The following is a 21,208-nucleotide window of genomic DNA, read 5'->3' as shown; positions in this document are numbered from 1 at the left end:
ACTGATCTATAGAAGTTAATACAATGACACTAAAGCTCCCATTAATGCAACAAGTCTTAAAATATATTTCCGTAAATGATTTGTTACTGATTGGACAAGCCAGCCTCACAGTTGGTACTTAATGTACCTCGTTCTTGCATGCCATGGTAGAGATTGGTGTACTTTAGAAAATAACACTTTGACTAGATGGTAGAAATTTTCTATAAAAACGTGGAGTGAAGTATAAACAAGACTTGCAGGCATGACCTTTTGTTTACAGCCTTGCAAGGAAGACTGTTTAGATATACTTGGGATAATTGCATTTGGAGCTATTGAATTATAATCTAAATTCCTTCTTTGGATTTTTGGACTATTGCCACCCTCATTTAACAGGTAAAAACAATGACTGCTTTCTAACTCCTAAAGGAAAATGAAAAATGGGAGGAAGGCGAATGGGTGTGAGAGGAGTGGAAGTCTGCTGGTGCCAGTTGTCTGGCTCATAAACTGATTTGCCCTATTCTGAAACTTCACAATTGTTTTTGTATACAGAAAAAAATTTCAAAATCTGTTTTTAATCTCTGATTTAGTGTGAGGATCCTAATTATAGCTTTTTATTGAAGTAGCTTTTTGCTTTCTTACTCTTGATATCAAGTAATTCAGAGTGATTCCTTGGACTAAGTGCTTCTGCAGAGGCAGACCTTAGAACCGTAGCAGTCTGATGCAGCCATTCCACTGGTAAATAACTAAATTCTCAGTTATGCCTTTGGCAGGAGCAGGACTGTCATCCTTATCTGCTGGAAAGCTTTCTTGCCTCTGATTTTTAAGTCCTTTTGTTAGTGTTGCTTGAGCTATTTATCAATTAATCTTTTTGTCTGGTTAGCACTGTAGGAAGGAAAACAAAAATAAAGGTCTTCATTTTAACTTGTTTTGGGAACCCCTATAGCAAGCCCCTGTAAAAAGTTATCTTGAGAACTAATGGTCTGATGTGTCCTGTGGTTGGGGGGCGAGGAATAGGATTTTTTTCATTCTGTTTTATTTTCTTCTCTTGAGAAAGTGGTGGTTATGCTGGTACCTCATTCTAGAATAAGTTGACATGGAGTTGACAGGTTTCAGAGTAGGAGCCAATGAAGTGAGCTGTAGCTCACGAAAGCTTATGCTCAGATAAATTTGTTAGTCTCTAAGGTGCCACAAGTCCTCTTTCACATGGAGTTGAGTAATTTTAAAGTATTTTACAGGGCATAGCATTATAAGTAGGAATTCTACTTGGTAAGGAATAGGCTGTGCTTCAGAAATGGCTTTCCTCATGTGGTGGTGATTTTACTGCAGAGTCCATTCAGAAGAAACAACCATGAAAAGCTTGCTCAGATGACAGGCAAAATGACATTGATATCAAACCAATTGCTTCTTGTGTAGATCGGAATCAACTGTTAAAAACGGTCTGATAAAATAGCTAGATTTGGGACCACCAATCTGCCTTAAAAACTGGGTTTTTCTTAAGTTGCAGGCTAAGTGCTCTTGTTGATCACAGTACCTTGAGCTGATTCACATCACAGACTATTGTTTAAAAGTTCAGGTGGTGAGGGTGATTTGTTTTTGTGTGTGTGTGTTTGGTGTGTGGATTTTTTTTACAGTTTGGACAACAGCAGATCTTAAATACTAGATTATATTGTTTTTTCTATACAACAATGGGTTAACTTTGGTCCAACAGTTATTTGTTGAGGTAACCTTATTCAGAGTAACTGGGCCCTGCACACCACAGTGATCCCGGATGGCCAATAGATATGGGGGAACCTAAAGGCTAGTTCTTAGATAGGTTATCTGAATCTTTTGGTACCATTCTCAACAAGTTGTCATTGACTTAATAATTTAATCTCTCATTTCCTCATGATCCACTTTGGCATGTGTTTGGAGAAGTTCCAGGTATGTCTAGTATCCGAGCTACATTGTTCCCACCTTGCCAGGATGGTAGTGCTGTGTATAAAGTCTGTATACTTTCCTTTAGTTTCTCTGTAAAAGCTTAAAAATAATCTTGCTTCAAAAACAATTTAAAAGGCCCAAATCTCAGTATTCAATATGTTATTAAATTAAAACTTAATCAGCATAGAACTATGGTAGGTGTATATCATGCATCTGTTCTTCAAAAAAAATTCATTTCTAAAATATAAAGAGAAACGTGTCCTATAGAGGATGTTTAGACGAAGTCAAATGGACTGGAAATGAGATTTTGGCCAGCATTGTTCATTGGGGTGGTATCAGTGCCCCCAGGTACGCTTGCTCCCCCTCTCCGAGAGATAAAGAGCAGTTGGGCCCAATCTTTCCTCATTTCTTTCTTACTGCTTGTGCTTACAAGAGGGAACCCTTGGCAGTGTCCATTGCTTTTTGCACACTATGCAATTTAAGTCCTCTCTTCGTGTGTGTATATGTGTCTGTATAATTAGTACTACTGTAAATAGTACAGTTGTAGTTAGTGTAGTTTTAGGATTAGTTGTTTAAAGACTGTTCAAATACAACAGTAACCCCCGCCCCCCCCCAAAAAACAAAAACAAAAACAAAACAAAACAAAAAAGCATTGGGGCCTTTTCTCACACAGGGGTTTAGAACCTATGACTGAAGCGAAGTCTCCAGGCTTCTTTTAATGTGGTTACCCTGCTGAATACTTGGGACTCAAGGTGCCTTTTCTGTTTTGGTGTAGAGGGCATATTCCTGATAGGTGTTCAGTTTGGCATTCTTTCTTGAGAAGACGAGGGAGGCCCAATTTAAGCTTTTCTCAGATCTGGAGGGAAAAAGCCTCTAACAGACCTGAGCAGACATCGCTAAGCACTCCTCATTGAGCTTGTACAAGAACAGGTCTTAAAACTTGGATCCCCAATTCAGTGTCCTCTTCTAGTAACTAGACAGCATTGTCTCCTAATATATAACAATTTAACTCTTAAATTTAAGCAGACTATACCTATTTTAAGTAAATAACTAGACATGGCTATTGTTCTGGCTTGTGCAACACCATCCTGTGTATGTCATCAGAAGATTTAGTGGATTTTTTTCCACCCACTGAATGATGCATTTTGCTTCTGTCATTAGCATCACTGGATCTGCTTTGTTTTCCTGTCATAAATGTTTTGGCTAAAATTTCTAATTGAAGTCTAAGTGCAGGAGGAGTTTTATTATTGTCAGGAAGGTTCTGTAGGGAAAAAAATACACATGTGAGTAACAGGACACGGTTGTGATGTTTGCTTCTGCCTTGCAGGATGTAGGATTTTTATTTTAGGCTGAAGTGTTTCAGCTCAGCCTTTGGAAGTGTAATGGGTTCCTTCCGCTTCCTTGAACTGCTTTAACCAAAAGAGTGGTAGGAGCCTAATGTTCCGCAGCCTGCCAGGATACATGGTAGAGGGATACTGAAGCTCATCTTAATTAATTAGCCTCTTACAATTTGTATGGCAACTTCCACCGTGTGTGTGTGTGTGTGTTTATAAAATCTTCTTACTATATGTTCCATTCTATGCATCCCATGAAGTGAGCTGTAGCCCACAAAAGCTTATGCTCTAATAAATTTGTTAGCCTCTAAGGTGCCACAAGTACTCCTGTTTGTTTTTGGTTTTTTTGAAGTGCAACTGTAGTGGTGAAGTATCTGTTAATGCAGATATAATGAAAGAATCCTGCATATTGTATTGAGGAGTTTTATCAGTCTATAGAAGTGTGGTCTGCAAATTGGCATAAATCTGTGCCCCCCAAAAAGGATTTTTTTGATGGGGGGTGGGTGGGTGGGTGGGTGTGTGTGTGTGTGTGTGAGCCATTCAATTCATGTTACTCTTAAAGAGAGACCAGTAAAAACAAAGTGATGGGACTCAAGATCACTAGATTCAGCCCACTTGCAGTTAATTTCTTTTAGAGATAATTAGCCTTTAAGGTGGGCTTTAGCTCTGAGTGTAAATAAGTTTTTCCTCACCTTTGTTTTGAACATTGATAATATAGATTTGTTACCACCAGGGCTGGAAATATTTAGCCAGACCATGAAGCCTACTAGCTGAAAGTAGATGCAAAAGATTAATTGGACTCCCCAAGGGAAGTCCATATGCAATTCCAAGCCCAGCTGCTTTCAGTTGTTGAGATTCCTGTCAGGGTGCTATCCCTGGACCCTATGCATGGAGTCTGACTCATGTGACAGTCTGACATATGAAATGCTCCCCTGGCTTCTGCAAGGGAGGAGCTTTCAAAATTAAGATGTCCCTCTTTGTAAGTCAATTTCGCTGCTCTGGTCACCCAGACCTGAAGAAGAGCTCTGAGTAACTTTGAAGGCTTGTGTCTCTTGCCAACAGAAGTTGGTCCAATAAATATATATAATTACCTCACACACCTTTTCTGTCTGGTCGCTAATGTTAGTTTTGTTCAACAGTAACGTATGTTACGAGTTTTGTCTAGTGAAACTTCAGCTCAGCTACTTCTCTCATAGGAAAGAAGTGTGCAGCTAAATCCTGATTTCCACAGATCTATGTGGCTAGGAGAGAGAGAGTGGTGATTTAACGAATTCCAGTGTACAATGTGCTGTTCTATAGCCTCTAAGTCATTGGCCTATTTTAAACAGGGATAGCCTGATTGTCTTGGTAGGTGAATAAGAGAGGAATAAGATCCAAATGTCTCCAGTGAGTCTACTTTGCAAACACTTGTGGTATTATTTCTGAGTGTTAAACTAGATCCATTTTTCCTCTCAAAAGCTTAAAGTAGAACAAGTTGAAAAATGAAAATAAAGTAAATTACATGCAGTAAATGGCAAAGACTTCCATGAAACAGCAAAGTGAACAGGATCATGCATTGGCAGCTTTATAATTTCATGTGTTTAACCTAGATCTGGTCTACACTGGGGGAAGGGGGATCAAGGTCTAAGTTACTCAACTTCAGCTACGTGAATAATGTAGCTGAAGTTGACGTACTTGGATCTAGTCACCACGGTGTCTTCACTGTGGTGAATTGACAGCTGGCACTCCCCCGTCGACTCCACCTGCGCCTCTCACTCCAGTGGAGTATGGGAGTCGACAGGAGAGCACTCAGCGGTCGATTTATCGCATCTAGATTAGATGCAATAAATCGACCCCCACTGGATCGATTGCTGCCTGTCGATCCTGCGGGTAATGTAGACAAGCCCCAAGAATCTGTTTTTGAAAACTAAGGGCCCAATCATACAAGATGCAAGCACCACCAGAGAGATGCCAAGAATCCTTAACCCCTACTAAGGTCAGTAGACTCTGAGCACATCTCAGTACTTTGCCAGATCAGACGCTTCAACTGCATGATGGTTACTAATGTCTGTTTCTTGTTTTGGTGAATACTCCTCTTCCACAAAATGGTTCGACAGATTGGGTCTTAACTTTGTATAGTCTTCACACTTCTAAATCTAATCTATTTGTAGTAGAATATAAAAACTCCAGTTAAAGAAACATATTGCAGCCACATTGTCACTCATTCTTGCCTTTCAATGCTTTTTGCTGCTGTTTCTGAATACAATTTGAGGCTGCAGTGTATACCAGATACTTTTATTTATTTTAAACTCTTGTGGGATATCTTGACCTTGTGTCAGCTGTTTCACACTGCCTTAATGCACTCAGACTTAGCATTTCTACAAATGTATTGGCTGTCAATCCTCATTTACCTACTTCATGCCATGCTTCACTAGTAATGTGAACAAATATTTTATACAAACCTAAATATATTGATACAGTTCATGCTAATATAGCTTAAAATAACTGCATATGTAGTAAGCTGCTGCACAATTATTTCCTTTTTGGTTACCTTTATTTAGTTTGAAATTTGATGTCCCTACGTGTTTTGCTAATACTGTTCTTTAAAATAGCCTACTTCAGCCTTAATCTAAACTGTAGGTTTCCATTGTTACCAATCCCTCTATAGTCTAAAGAAAATGCAGCCCTTTTCATTTTGCTTTTGAAAGCAGCTAAGCTAAGTTTGTAGAACTGGTCATTATTTTTAAGGGTTTTTAATTAAAATTACTGAAGATCATGTGCCTGTTGCACTCCCTTTGTTGATCTTAAACCTGACGTAGAGGACCTGTCTGATCTAAGACTTGATGTGTATGCTTTAGTGATTTCCTGAGGGAAGGTTAAACTATAACAATCTATTTATGGTAACTTCCTTTGTACTGATAGTGACCCAGAAATTTAGATTAAACTAGCTCTGATTTGCTTTTGCATTGCCATGGTCGTAAAGTTAGTGCTAGTAAAACTGGCAGAAAAGGGAAGGGAGAAAGGGACAAGAAATTAATCCCAATCAAGAATCTTGGATTTTCTGAGCCTAGGTGTTTGTACAGGGTGAATTCCACTTTAAATAGGAAAAATGGTTTACAATATTCATAATCGGGTTCAAAATTAATCCTAGGATTATAGAAACTTCAAGTATGCTTTTCCATTCATAATGGCAGAAATTTAATCTAGTCCACTGTTGGCTGCATAAACTGCTTCTCTTTAGACTTTGTTTACTGGGGCGAAATAGATGAATTCTCTTTTTTCTAAATGTAACTCCACTCCCCTCTAAACCTTTGTTTTTATCATGGTGAACTGAAGTTCTTTTCCTTAATGCTTTGACATGATTTTCTCACAGGTTTCAATACACAAACCGTTGAACCAGTCTTTTTCTTTTTATCACATTTTGCTCTAGGAGTAAGCAGAGATCCATGTAAAAGTTATCTTTCAAGAAGGAAGTGGAATTAAAGCTGTTCTAGCACCTGCTAATGTAGGATGCGACCAGACTTCCTGTTTGAGAGGAAATCCTAATTTGCTCTTCCTTGTAAACTGAAGACTGATCAGTTTACCACATAGTAACCTTTTGACTCGTAAACATAGTGTTCCTTTGGTTGGACTCCTGGTAGCTTGTAGAAATGATTTCCCTAGGGCTATTATGGTAACTCAACTTATACCGGAAACAAAGTTTACAGTTAATGTCATGAACAAGCAGTAACCCTTTCCTACCAAATAAACATTTTTGTGTGTTCTAGCAGGGGCTAAAACCGCTTTGTAATTCCATTTTTCAGAAGATAATTTACATTGCCCTCTCTGTGCTCCTAGAGCACATCACAATTTTAAAAGAGAAATTTAACCAGTTATTCTGCTTTGCTAATGCATAAGCTTTTCAGTTTCTCATAGCCCATTTAAATAGGAGTTATTGAAACACACTTTCCTGTCATAGTCACGTTGACATGCAACATTTGTCAGTAGGTATTTATTCTTTGGATTAAAACAGACTTTGTGTTGGCAATAATGAACCAAGTTACAGTAGCTGAAGTAAGTGTGTGTGTGTGTGTGTTGAGAATGCACTTAAATATCAGAATTGTATTGCCAAAATTTAAAACATTAAAGAAATCATGCATGCTTTACCATAAGTAGGTATCCTAGCATGGAAACAGCTGTACTCTGTGGGTATGTAATTGGTACTGCCTAGAGGATGAATTTTTAGTATGAACTAGCTTTCTAATATTATTTATCTCATTTCACCATGCAACATATTAACACAAGAGGAGAGAACTGCTGTCCTGTAGAGCTTATATATTCAGCAGATTCCTGGCAACCCCCGTTTATCTGAATCTTTTAATTATCTGAATAAACTTTGTCTCCTGAAATATGTAGATAACTGTGTTTAGTTACCTACAAATTGTGGGGATTACAATGTGAGTAGGAATCTCTAGCACTGTCACTTCCACGGTATAGTTCCAGAAGTTTACCAGTGAGACACTAAACATATGTTTGTACATGAAAAAAGCTACCTTTGTAACTAAACATAGAAGAGCAGAAATTCATAGCTTTAAGCAAGGAGTAGTTTGTGTTGGTATTAACACAGAGGACCAATTATCATTATCATCAGCGTATGGTCTCAGGAACCACAACTCCTTATTAAACAGTCTAATGTATTAGTCCCTAGTGAATTGGGATTCCCTATTTGATTCCTCTCTTCCACTCACAAGGTGGCTACAAATGTTAGTTCTGTTCTTTTACTGCATTCCAAAGGGGTACTGATATTGAGACACTGACATGGATATGAAAAATGTAGTTTTGTTGCTGACACTCCTCCCTCTCAGAGCATATGGGGATTATATCCATACAATGTAGTCTAATCGATTTTTCTAAAGAGACTTTCTGGATATAGTGAAGCATATTTAATAGCCAGTTCAACAGACAACCAGTTCAAATTAACTGTCAAATAGGATTGTAGTGGAAAATTTAGATACTTTTTAAAAAAGACCATCTGAGGTAAGGAAGGAATTCTTGCTGTTTTTGTTGGTGGTAATTTAACATAGTACACCTGCTCTCTTGGGGCAGTCTCTTTAATGCTATAATTATTCAGTGAGTTTCCTTCTGACTTAAAAAAGCCATAACTTCTTGTTGGAGACTTAAGTTTTTTTTAAAGTGCAAGACAAAACTTCCCTATAGAGCACACAGGTATTTTTGCTAACAGAATTCTGGCCTTGTAGTATATGTCTGCATTGTTACAAACAAATCCAATCTGAAGGGAAAGGTTTTTTTGAAGAAACCTAGTTTAAAGTTTTGTTACCAAGTGGTTTTTACTTGCTTTAATTTTTGTGTATTTCTCAAGTGTTCATTACTTTATTTTGTCTGCTCCAAGTAAGGAGGACACTAGAATAAGCTGCTAAAGAACAGTGGGAACATAACAGATTAAATCTGCAGAAAGAGTTCTTAAAATAACTCGGAGAAAATTGACAAGACAGCTGCATCTTTGATCACCCCCAGGTCTTGAAATAAGTGTAGTACTCTAGAACAAATTAGCTAATCTCTCACCAGCCATCTTCACAGAACAAAAATACAATGTATGCCTCTTGGTCCACTAAAAGAATTTGCAGTCTTCATTTCAAATAATTAATAGGTTATGCAGTCCATCTTTTTACACAACCGTGAGGCATGACAGTTTCTAACTGGTGTCGGGCTGGATCTCTTGTGAAAGAACAGGTTTGTACGTGTGTGTACTGTTTTAGAATAAGCTATTGTGATATTTTGGGGGTCTGCTTTCTTTGTTCCTAGTGAATTATAGTAAAGATTCATACCACTCTTGAACTAGGCAAGTTGCAGAACAAGTTCTAAAAGAGAAAATAACACTTCAATATTCTGTTACATTTATCATTCATTATTTAAAACAAGTGGATTGTTCAACATATAACACTCTAAATACCTGTACTGCAGATAACTAAGCACGTTTAACATGTGCACTTACTTCTTAGGTGTCATTATGGTTGGCAAGGACAGTTCTGTGATGAGTGTGTCCGCTACCCAGGCTGTGCTCATGGGAGCTGTAAAGAACCATGGCAGTGTAATTGTGAAACCAACTGGGGTGGTCTGCTATGTAACAAAGGTACTTAATGTTAATTTACAGGAAAAATTAATAAAATTGCTTGATTAACTGAACTTATTAACTGTTTTTGCAGTGTGCAATTATCTGAGCACATCTGTGACTAATCCTTTTTGTGGCAGATGACTGCTCAACCATCATAAAATAAAAACATTTTAAGGCAAAGGGCTCGGAATGATACGTTTTCCCCTCTTACTGATACAGTTCTCTCTCTTATCTCATTGCTCTCTGTGGAATAAGAAAGGATGGACGACAGGCTTGCTAGGGATTGATGACTTGAAGTCAAAATGGATTAAGTGGGAGGAGGATATAATGTTATTCAAGCCAGGAAGGCGTTGTATGTCTGCCTGTAGTCTCTTGACTGTGGACTAAAACAGTAACTTTGGGATTTATGTTACACCTGTCAGCTGCCATTTTCTTTTCTTTTCTGTGTCCAGATTTAAACTACTGTGGAAATCACCACCCATGCTTGAATGGCGGAACCTGTATGAACACGGAACCAGATGAATATCACTGTGCTTGCCCAGATGGTTACTCTGGAAAGAATTGTGAAATCGGTACTGATGACCATTGCATGCATCTACTTTAATTTGAAGCTATGTTAAGCAGTTGAAGAGGGGAAAGGAAGCTGTGTGCTCTAAGCAGCCTGCTGGTTTCCCTGCAGTGATACATCCCGCAGCTAAGCCACATATGGAGAGAGGGAGGAATTGTTTCTTATACTTAAAGCTGCCCTCCCTTTCAAAGCTAGTCATCAAAAGAGGTCCCTTCCAAAATCCAAATTTTTTTTCCTTTCTGGGAAGCAGGAAGATGATTTTTCCACCAACCTGCAAATTCAGGTCCTTGGAGGGAGGGGTACAGATTGTGTTGCTACCTAGCGTCCTGCTATCTTCCTTCTTAAAGACCTGATCAAAAAACTACTGAAGACAATGGAAAGTCTTCCGCTGGCTGCACTGGAGATTGAATCAGGCCCAGTGTGTCTCCTTTCTTCCTTTTTTTTTTTTGTTTTGTTTGTTTTTGTTCTTATGCTGCTTCCCTTTCCTCCCCCCAGTATTAAACTGTACCATATTATTTTGGGAAAAGGGTGCAGGCATACCTTTTTTCTGCTGTACTCTCTCCCTCCCTTCTTCCTGTGCGCACATGTGCATATACACCTGGATCATCTTAAGGATGCTACAGGCTTTTGTGAAAGTCGCTTCTAGCCCTGACTCCTGTAGTAAAGTAGAAGTCTACCTGGGCAGGTATTCTAACTGTGATCAAAGAAGAGAGAGGAGGGCACATAAATATTTTAATTTTTTTTTTAAAAAAATTACTTTTAGAAAGTCAATGAGCCAGTTATTCCGCTCACTTTGAAGAAAAGAAACTACATTTCCTACAAAGGGATATCACAGTTTGGACCCCATTCAGCAGGATTAAACTATGATTAAAAACTCTGCTCAAGGCCTGCTATGGAGTATTCTCAAGAACAGTTGAGATTAAAATGTTAGTTACAAAACTATGTCCAGGGGAGCACAGAAGAAGAGTTTTGGAGCATAATTCTGTTGTAGCCTCCTCCCCTCTAGCTTCTCTGATGTCAGTGTAGCAGCTCTGAGCCTATCCGATTCCACTCTGATAATTACTTCCTCTCTGTTTCATAGCTATGCTATATTTCTTTTATTCTCTTTTCCCTGGTTTTTTTTTTTTTTGGCTGTTCATGTTTGACTGTATTGTAACTATGGTCAGATTATCCCTGAATCTTCTGCATACATCTCCTTTCTTGTTCTCACCATTGCTCCCTGCACTCTTATCCCTGCTCAGTTTAATTGATGGGCTATGACTGCTCACTGAACTCTTCAGACCACTCTGTAGACTACTTCTTCTCTCTTTGTTGCCAAACGTCCTCATTCCATCAAACCTCTTCAAAAATCTCACTCACTTCAGCTATTGTTCCACTGCTAACCTCCAGTGTTTACCACTGGAGCTCCCCATTGCCACTCCAGCATCTAATCTCAATATGATGGTAACTACTTAATGTGACTCTTCCAAATTATCAAAATCTGCTGTTCATGAATCACTGTTGGCAAGGGGAACAGTGTCCCTACTCTGTTTCCTCTGAGCACTTTTCCTCCTTCCTTCTCTCTCTCCCACTTACCTATTGATCTTGATTCATTGTGTTATCTCCAGACATAGACTGTAAATTTATCAAAACATACCCCTGGCTTAATTTATTCTTATATGGAGCTATGTGGTCTAGTGGTGCTATGGAAGTAGTAAATCTTGACTATAGCTGTAGCTAGCCGATCTTGTTGCACCAATGTGGATAACATGGACAATAATAGAATATATTCTTCACTTTGTTAAAGTGTGATGGCGGAAGTTTCTAGTTCTCTTGGCAAAAAGGGAGACGGGCTCAAAATGCATGTGTGGCTCCTAATGCCATGGCTTTTTAGCTATAATTACTACAGATTAAGGCTAGACTGCTTGTTGATAAAGTAGATTGGTTTATTGAGCTGTTGTAGTGTTAAATCACTTCTATTGCCCCCACGACTAACTGCTGCCCAGAACAAATTGTATTAAATGTGAACTGGGTAACCTCCTTGTGTGTTAAGGTCAAAAAGGGAAACATTCCCTGATAAATGATAAGCACCTGAATCATCCAGAGTCTAACTTGATTTTAAAATAACTATTTCTCTAGTTGTGTAAAACCTTCCAAAAATAATCCAGTGCATTGCTGTTCTGAGTTTGCAGGCAGCTCTACTTTATAGGTTCCAAGGCCAGAAGAGAGCACTGTGATCATTTAGTCTGACCTCCTGTATATTACCGGCCATCGGACTAATAATATAGTCCCCAAAATAATTCCCAGGGAACAGCCACAGAGTGAATTACTCTATAAATGAAACCTTTCTCACTTGAACTGTTGCTGTTTATCTTGGGAAAGCTGTAGTAGGAGTATCAGTAGAGAAAGGCACTGGAGCAGTTCAGAAGTGAAAGGTCAAAAAGCAGAGGCTGTGGAGGGAGTGGCAGGGAGAAATAGGTTAGTGGACATACCTCCAAGTATCAGGTGGTTCTGAGACATTTAGGTGGTCTCTCATTTGTTTCCTAGCAGTTACAGGAGGTGAGAGGCTCATATGAAAGATGATGCCCCTGAGCAGGGTCCAGGTTCAGTCCCCTGATAGTAATCTAGCACCATTCCTATCATAGCAGGTAAGGATGGGAGAGCCTGAGCTTCCCATCTGTTCAGGCATCCTCCCTTTTTTATGTTGCCTCTGGCTAGTGAGTGAGTTCTGGCTAGAAGGTGTCCAATAAAAATAATCTTAGACCCTGGTTGTGGTGTTACTGTGTAATCATTCTACTTAGGAAAACCTTTCTTTTCTCTTTAGCTGAGCATGCTTGTGTATCAAATCCTTGTGCTAATGGTGGGAGCTGCCATGAAATTTCATCAGGCTTCAAATGCCATTGTCCATCAGGGTGGAGCGGACCAACGTGTGCTGTTGGTAGGTACAATTCAGCTGATTTTAGCATATTGGGCTTGAAGGATTTTTATACACTTTGCTGAATAAGATCTGCTACGTGGCAAAGTAGGTAACATGCTGTGCCAGTTGATTTTTGTTCAGTAGTTGTGAATTTCAAACGGTGTTTTATCAGGTATTTCTATGGTTTTGTTCTTGTGTTACTTAGAAAAACAGGAAGGCATTGAAAGAAGCAGCTAGTTTTGCAGTATAGGACTAAAAGTTAACAAAAGTGTAACTAAGGACCCGTTTGCATTACAAACATGCATCAGACTTGCATACACACTTCGTGGGTGTGAAAGAGTTATACCAGCCTAACTCCCCAGTGTAGACAGGGCTATTCAACAGGAGAGCTTCTCCCATCAACATGGCTGTGACCTCTTGCAGAGGTGGCTTAACTATGCCGACAGGAGAAGCTCTCCCAGCAGCATAGTAGCGTCTCCACAAAACTGCTACAATGGCGCTGCTGTAGTGTGTGTGTAGACAAGCCCTAAGTCTAACTACTCGCTTTATGTAACACAGTGTATGTATGTTATGCCCCAAGTTTCCTTGCACCTAAATAAATCAATCTTCCTGCATAGTAATATATGTTATGAAAATGTTTCTCTTCAAACTGCTTAATTTATAATTTTATGTGTAAATATTTTGTACTCCATTCTATATGGATTGCAAATTAGTGATGTTTTAACTCCATTACCACACCGGAGCACCGCTTAAACTAGCTTAAGAGCAGAGTCGGTCATGTTGCTGACTTCATATTAGCGATCTGAAAGCCTTTTTAGTTTGAATATGTGGAATTTATTAACCAGTTCATTGTGGGTAGTGTACACTAGTTCATATGCCTTAGGGAATGTTTGGTTTGGTTTGCTTTAACTGAAGGCACCTGTGAAGGAGTACCTAAACCTCTTAATCTGTGCTAATAGATTCAGTGAATCTTCTTACTTTACGAGGACAGAGATCTTCCAGAAAATTTTGGGAATCATACATTTATAAACAATGGTGTACACAGCACTGTACAGTGTGAAAACTGTGTTTAAGTGGCAGCTTTCAGTCCCCAAAGAGATTTTAGTTTCATTGGAATATAGTGGGAAAATACAGAACAGTATACTATCAAAACCAAAAAAAAAAAAAAACACTGTATGTCACCAATGTTGAGGTGTCATAGATCACACACAGAAAGTCCTGAAACTTTTTTCATGTTGAAGTTAAATAAGAACAAAGGTTGAGACTTTCTAGGCAGTGCAGAGGATTTATCCACACTGTTCACTTAAGATGTGTGACTAAATCCCTTGCTCCCTTTTGAAAAAAAAATCTCAATTCATACTTTCCAGAAATGTTCTATATGTCTGTCTTTTCATTTTACAGATATTGACGAATGTGAGTCTAACCCTTGTGCTCGTGGAGGGACCTGTGTTGATCGTGTTAATGGCTTTGAGTGTATATGTCCACAGCAGTGGATTGGAGCAACCTGCCAGCTTGGTAAGTAATTGCTTTTTATGGCTCTTGAAGACAGTTCCACACTTTGCATTTACTCATTGGGGGTTTTTTAATTTTTTTGTGTGTATTCAGCTCTATTATATCAGGATAGATATTTCAGTGAACTTGTAAGATATGTGTCACTTATTCTTGATATCTTGGTTCCTGCTTAATAGTTTTGGAAGCAAACACGAGTACCTATAAGCATCTAAGCTGACACCTACATACAATTGTAACTGATCTTAGAGGATGCCTGTTTACTTTTCTGTTTCAAAATACAATAGTGGTGATGGTAGCTCCTTCTTAATGGTGGCAATGGCTGATTTATAATTAGTGTGACAGTAATTTACTCGGGGAAAAGCCTTCTCTCACTTTCATAACTAACACTATCTGTGAGATTTGTCTAAGGGGAAGATGTTCTTACTTGCATGTAAAAGAATGTAAATGAATTTGCATTGAAAAGCTACAATATAGAGACTGTTTTCGTGGCATACATAAGTAAAATTCTACTGTTTCTTGTAACTGATGCTTGGATTGCATGGAGGCTTTGCTTGGTGCAAAGGGGGTCTGTTTCTGGGTTTGTTCTTTATTCTCTTCTTTTATCTTGTTTCACAGATGCTAATGAGTGTGAGGGGAAACCCTGTCTTAATGCTTACTCTTGCAAAAATCTCATTGGTGGATATTACTGTGACTGCATTCCAGGATGGAAAGGAGTAAATTGTCATATCAGTTAGTATTTCTTCTTTTAGAGTGTGTGTGTGTGTGTGTGTGTGTGTGTGTTTATATATATATATCGACCCAGGGTAACTTTCTCTTTTAAAAAAAGAACTATTACAGATTATGGTAGCATAGTTCTAAATGACTGAAGGGAAAAGAACTTTTATGCTGTTTCAAAATGCCTCTGTAGCTTTTCTAACTTTTGGCAAAGTAAACTGGGAGTGCATATTGAAGTCTGTAGAAATGCTTTATTTATTGGATATAAAGCATTTGATTTCCACTGTGGAATTGGACTAAAACTGTAAACATACAAACACACGATATACTGAATGATATAGTTTAAAATACAGTCTTTCCATTCTACCTTAGAAAAATATTGTCTCAAATAATGAATGTAATTGATATGATACTTTAGCTTGTATTCTGATTTTAAACATGAGTGAGTTTTAAGGCAGTCAGATATCAAACCTATTTACCCCTAAGCATCCTGTCAAAATCCTTCCTTCAAAATAATTAGTACTGACTTCTTCTTTTTTTTTTTTTTTTTTTTTTTAAATTCTGGACCCTTAGACTTCAAGGGGTTCAACTTCTGCTGTAAATTTTTGATGTCTTTGTATATTTTTTTCAATAGATATTAATGACTGTCATGGACAATGTGAACATGGAGGGACTTGTAAGGTAATCTTTTTGTAAAATATATTAATCACATTAACTTTTTGTAAGGGAAAGTGCTTTAAAATCTTAAATCAAAATTCATATTAATTCAGTGCTTGTATGCAATATGTGTATCTACAGATTAGTTCAATAAGAAGATGAAGTGGGAGGAGACACAAACTGCTTGTATATTGCTTAATTCATGAGTTTGATTTATTTCTTTTAATAGAGCCAAAATCTGTCTGATGCTGTTTGTAAATACAGTATTCAAGATCAATCTTGAAAATGTGAGGTACACCGTACTTTACAATAAACATTTATTTCCAGTCTTGCCCTTTCCTCCCCCTCTATGTAGGATGAAGTGAATGGTTACCATTGCTTATGCCCTCATGGTTATCTAGGAAAAAACTGTGAGATAGAAATAAATGAATGTGCAAGCAATCCATGTCAAAATGGAGGACACTGTGAGGACCTGGTCAATGGATTCCGTTGTCTATGTCAGCAGGGCTTTGCAGGAGCTTTCTGTGAGGTGAGAGCGATGTTGAAATTGCTGTAATAGCTTTGATGGATTGAGTTCTGGAAAGAAACGTATTTCCAGTTTAAATTAGAGCAGCCCAAGGCCAGAGCATTACAAATTAATGCAGTGTTACTTGATACTCTATGAATAAGCAAATTTGTTGTACAGTGAGTGGTATAGTGGCTGTAACATTTAAAGCTACAGCCTAATGCGTGTAACTGTAAAGCATTGTAAGCACATATATTGGTGAATCTCTCTAAGGCCTGGGCTCGGGCTGGGGGGTTCGAACTAAGATACACAACTTCAGCTACGCTAATAGCAAAGCTGAAGTCAAAGTACCTTAGTTCGACTTACCTGGCCGTCCTCACGCCGGTGAGTCAACCATGGCGGCTCCCCCGTCAGCTCCACTTACTCCTCCTGCCAAGGTGGAGTACAGGCATCAATTCGGGGATCAGTCAATCGCTACCTGCCAACCGATGGGTAATGAAGACGTACCCTTAGTGTTTTAAGATTCAGAATTTCTTAAACAAGTCTAATGATTTTGCTCTGAATCTTTTTGAAGACCTCTGCTCTTTTGATATACTCAAACATGTATTTAGGCCTGATCCTGCAAACACTTACGCCTGTTCTTAAACTTACTTGTGAGTAGTCCCTTTGACTTCACTGTGGCTATTTATGTGCTTAAAGATAAGCATGTGGGTAAGTGTGTTTCTCATAGGTTTCAGAGTAGCAGCCCTGTTAGTCTGTAGTCGCAAAAAGAACAGGAGTACTTGTGGTATCTTAGAGACTAACAAATTTATTTGAGCATAAATAAAAATGTTTCATAGAATTCTAGAAATGTAGAGCTGGGGGTCAAGTCCAGCTCCCTGCGCTGAGGCAGGACGAAGTAAACCTTGATCGTCCCTGACTGGTGTTTGTCCAGCATGTTTTTTAAAAAGCACCAATCCTGGGGCTTCCACAACATTCCTTGGAGTCCTATTCCAGAGTTTAACTATACTTCTAGTTAGAAAGTTTTTCTACTACCTAATCTGCATTAGGGGGGATTTAGATTAAGTTCCTTACTTCTTGTCTTACATTCAGTGGATATGGAGAATAATTGCTCACCATCCTCTTTTTTATAACAGCCCTTAACGTATTTGAAGACTGTTATCAGGTCCCCACCTCAGTCGTCTTTTTTCAAGGCTAAACATGCCCACTTAAAAAAAATTTTTAAAAAATCTTTCCTAATAGGTCAGGTTTTCTAAGCCTTTTATCATTTTCGTTGCTCTCCTCTGGACTCTGATTTGTCCACATCTTTCCTAAGGTGTGGCACCCAGCTGGCACGCTACTCCAGCTGAGGTCTCACCAGTCCTGAGTAGAGTGCAGAATCTGGATCTTACACCTGATATCGCACCAGAAGTGTGTGGAGATGTTGCTTGCTGCAGGGTTTAGAACTTGCATACAAAAGCATGAGTAAGAATTAAAACCACTCATGAGGCTGAAGATTTGTTTTTGTGGGGAGGGCACTCAACCCTTTCTAAACAAAATCTAGAATTTTTTCCCCTTAACATCTAGTGTCTAGTTTTTATTTTCAGTCATGTGAATATCTGAGCAGTCACACAAGCAGTGATAGAACCGTAGCACAGCAACATCCACCAGTGAGGGTAGAATAGAATTTAGGGATGGGGTTGTGCCAGGTTTTTTTGCTGAGGATCTCTGTTCTTCAGTTTAATAAAATATTGCAAAAGTAATTCCTCTGCTTGAAATACAACTACTTCACAGTACCAGTACCCTGTTTTTTATTTAAAATTTAAAAAATGAGTTGCCAGTAATAGCCATGAACCAGTTCTTAAACTGATCCATTAACTCACAGCTTAGATGCTATTTCTACATGGGTCTGATCATTTGAATGCTCTTCCTTTTGGGTGGTTTCTAGTACAATGTATAAGTTTATCAAACCTGATGAATAAGAGAGGGAGTTGGCTGACTGCCATGAGTGTCGCAGGAAATCTCTACTGCTGATTCCAGATGCTAAAGTAGCAGCTACTAAACGTGAATTGAGAAAGGGAAATTTACTTTAATGGAAGGAAACGAATGGAAACTTCTGATAGAAAGATATTCTCAGATCTTATTCTCAGAATCTAAATGCTTTTTGTAGTCTGCATGGAACACACTCTAAAAGAACAGAGCAAAATATTTTGCTGAAAACTCTCTAATATTTCAGTTGCACATGCTGCATTGAATTGAAACACATCTGTGATTTTTGAGCCTTTGGTTTACTTTTTTTTTTTTTTTTTTGCTACAGACAATTTTTTCAGACTGTCTATAAAGTTGTCAGAATTACAGGCAAATAATGAAAACTCTGCAGTGAAGTTAATAAAATCTCCTCCCTTTTTTCTCAGGGGGACACTAAAACAGGATAGTACTTAAAGCTTTTCCTAAAGTAAAACAGGCTCTTGAGAATAGTAGTTGGTAGGAAAGGTACCGTGATATGAGGTACTTTTTTCATTCACTGGCATGTAAGGACTGTTTTAAGCAAATGTAGCAGACACAAGAAGACTGTATATTAAGATGAGTCACTTCCTTAAAAGGATGTGTCTGTGTAAAGGTTTACATGCTGTGAGGTTTTTTGTCTAAGTTTGGCATTTTCATCCTAATAGTAGTAACAGACAGGATTTAAGAGATCTTTTAAACCATCTTTCTTAAATATGCACATTCATGAAGTTAGTAATGAAAAGCCTGTTTGCTATCAATGGAGGTGGCAGGAGAATTAAGCAGCTGTATGGGAATTTTTAATGCTCTGGAAGTATTGTGCCAAATAGTTGCAAGCATGAGTGGATTGTATGAAAACTATACAGATGCACCAGTGTCCAATTCAGTTACAGTATTAGAGGGCAGACACAGAAATAGTAAAGGGTAGAGATTACAATATGACATTTTTGAGTTTAAATTTTGTATTTTATTTATGCATCATTTCTTACCCTTTTTTTTCACACTCAGCTTGCTGACAAAACTGAACGATCACAAAGTCCTTGTTGAATCTTCAGAGTGATCCTTTATAGTAGTAACAGAACTATTTTGCAATGGACTTGACTAAAGTAACTTGCAGCCTGTATCCAAGCTGTAGAATGGCATACAATATAGACAATTTATAAACATTGTGTTTAATATTAATTTCCTGATAAAGTAACTTCACCAGTGTCTATAGCAACATTGATAATGCTGCTTACCATGCTGGGAAATAGTTCCTGATGGCTGATACTCTTTATTACAGATGGATGTTGATTTCTGTGAACCTAACCCTTGCCAGAATGGGGCTAAATGCTATGATCTAGGAGGAGATTATTACTGTGCCTGCTCTGATGACTATGATGGAAAGAATTGTTCTCACCTCAAGGACCACTGCAAGAACAGTTCTTGCAAAGGTATGTGCTGTCCCCCAGGAATTCATTACTTGGGCAGTCATGTAGAACACAATGGGAGAAAAATGCAGAGGATTATAGGGTGGCAGGGAGTAGTGTCTCTTATCAAAGTGCTGTAGTTAAACTATGTATGCAGTGTAGCTGTAGCAGTGTCAGTCCCAGGTTATTAGAGAGAACAAGGTTGGTGAGATAAAATCTTTTATTGGGCCAGCTTCTGTTGGTGAGAGAGACAAGCTTTCAAGCCACACAGAGCTGCAGAAGAGTTGTGTGTGGCTCAAAAGTTTGTCTGTCACCAGCGGAAGTTAGACCATGTCAAGTACATGATGGCTGGGGGAATGGGAAATATGCTTGTAATCTTGTGTATTACTTGCAGGGTAATGCAAGATAACTTTCACTTAATGTTATAGTCTTAGAATGTGCATAAAATGTCTTCCAATAAGATATGAACAATGTGTTTACTACTCTAAGATTAAAAAAGCCACAGTTCTTGGTTGGCACAATCTTTTCTATATATAGCTAATGGTGTTAAGAGTAACTGATTTACCTTTTTATTCTTAGTAATAGACAGCTGTACAATAGAAGTATTCACAAATGCTACACAGGAAGGTATCCGTTTCATTTCATCTAATGTTTGCGGGCCTCATGGACGGTGCATTAGTCAGCCAGGAGGGAATTTTACTTGTGCCTGTGAGAGGGGTTTTACTGGAACGTACTGCCATGAAAGTAAGTGGAAGTCTGTCTATCTTTTTAAAGAGCTTGAAGGCTTAGAGATTTTTTTTTTTCAATCATTAAAGGAACGTTGCTTTGAAATTTTCTTTAAAAAATGGACAATTAATGTTAATGCTTCGCTTCTAGGTTGCTTGTTCAAAGCCGGGTCATCTTGGTAATGACTTTTAGTCATTATGATACTATTTCAGTTTTCTCTGTAAAACAAGTTGTGTTTTAATACAGATTTTAGGGAATGGGTGTCTTCATTACAACTGGCACCCTCATGGGCAATCCCTCCACAGGAAGCTATGAATTCATTAGACGTAGAGTTTGAACTTTCTTGGAGCAGGTTTTGAGGCATATTGGTGAGGCAGTGTAAGAGAGCCTGCCGTGCACTGTTAGCATTTTTGGTACAGTGACTTAGAGTATTTGCCAGATGGAAGGAAATTCCCAGTATCAACAGTGAGAATATGATTAGAACCATTAATCATTTTTGAAAACAAGTGTGTGTGTGTGTGTGTGCACCCATTTTACATGGACAAATGGAGCGCATAAGTTCCAGAGCTGTCCATCTGGCACACCCTCTGCGGGACCTAGCTCTTTAAAATGTTTAACACGAATCTGAAGCTGTCTTCTGCATTTAATTCACTGATTAAAATAGTCCCAATTATAACCCTGTGTTGACTTTCTCTTTAGATATCAATGACTGTCTTGGAAAACCTTGCAAGAATGGCGGGACTTGCATTGATGAAGTAGATTCATTTAGGTGTTTCTGCTTAAGTGGCTGGGAAGGAGAATTGTGTGACACAAGTGGGTACAACTAAAAATTTCTAGCTTTGATAACATTTTTTGAGGCATTTAGTCTGCAGTTAAGAATGTTGGAATTGAGTTTCTCTGACCATTCTATAGAACTG

The 21,208-nt window shown here is 38.4% G+C and overlaps 1 protein-coding gene across 1 annotated transcript in view; it reads left to right on the top strand.

Moving 5' to 3' along the window:
• Nucleotides 1–21,208, top strand: part of JAG2 (jagged canonical Notch ligand 2) — a 94,170-nt gene that overhangs the window by 55,329 nt on the left and 17,633 nt on the right. The window contains exons 6-15 of the mRNA XM_077820565.1: nucleotides 9,209–9,339; nucleotides 9,774–9,893; nucleotides 12,693–12,806; nucleotides 14,187–14,300; nucleotides 14,913–15,026; nucleotides 15,646–15,692; nucleotides 16,024–16,197; nucleotides 19,439–19,589; nucleotides 20,145–20,309; nucleotides 20,991–21,104. Coding sequence (XP_077676691.1) covers nucleotides 9,209–9,339; nucleotides 9,774–9,893; nucleotides 12,693–12,806; nucleotides 14,187–14,300; nucleotides 14,913–15,026; nucleotides 15,646–15,692; nucleotides 16,024–16,197; nucleotides 19,439–19,589; nucleotides 20,145–20,309; nucleotides 20,991–21,104 — 1,244 coding nt within the window. The remainder of the gene's footprint in view (nucleotides 1–9,208; nucleotides 9,340–9,773; nucleotides 9,894–12,692; nucleotides 12,807–14,186; nucleotides 14,301–14,912; nucleotides 15,027–15,645; nucleotides 15,693–16,023; nucleotides 16,198–19,438; nucleotides 19,590–20,144; nucleotides 20,310–20,990; nucleotides 21,105–21,208) is intronic.

Source organism: Eretmochelys imbricata, chromosome 6, assembly GCF_965152235.1.
Source record: "Eretmochelys imbricata isolate rEreImb1 chromosome 6, rEreImb1.hap1, whole genome shotgun sequence".
Taxonomy (NCBI): domain Eukaryota; kingdom Metazoa; phylum Chordata; order Testudines; family Cheloniidae; genus Eretmochelys; species Eretmochelys imbricata.
This window is presented reverse-complemented; position numbering and strand designations above follow the sequence as displayed.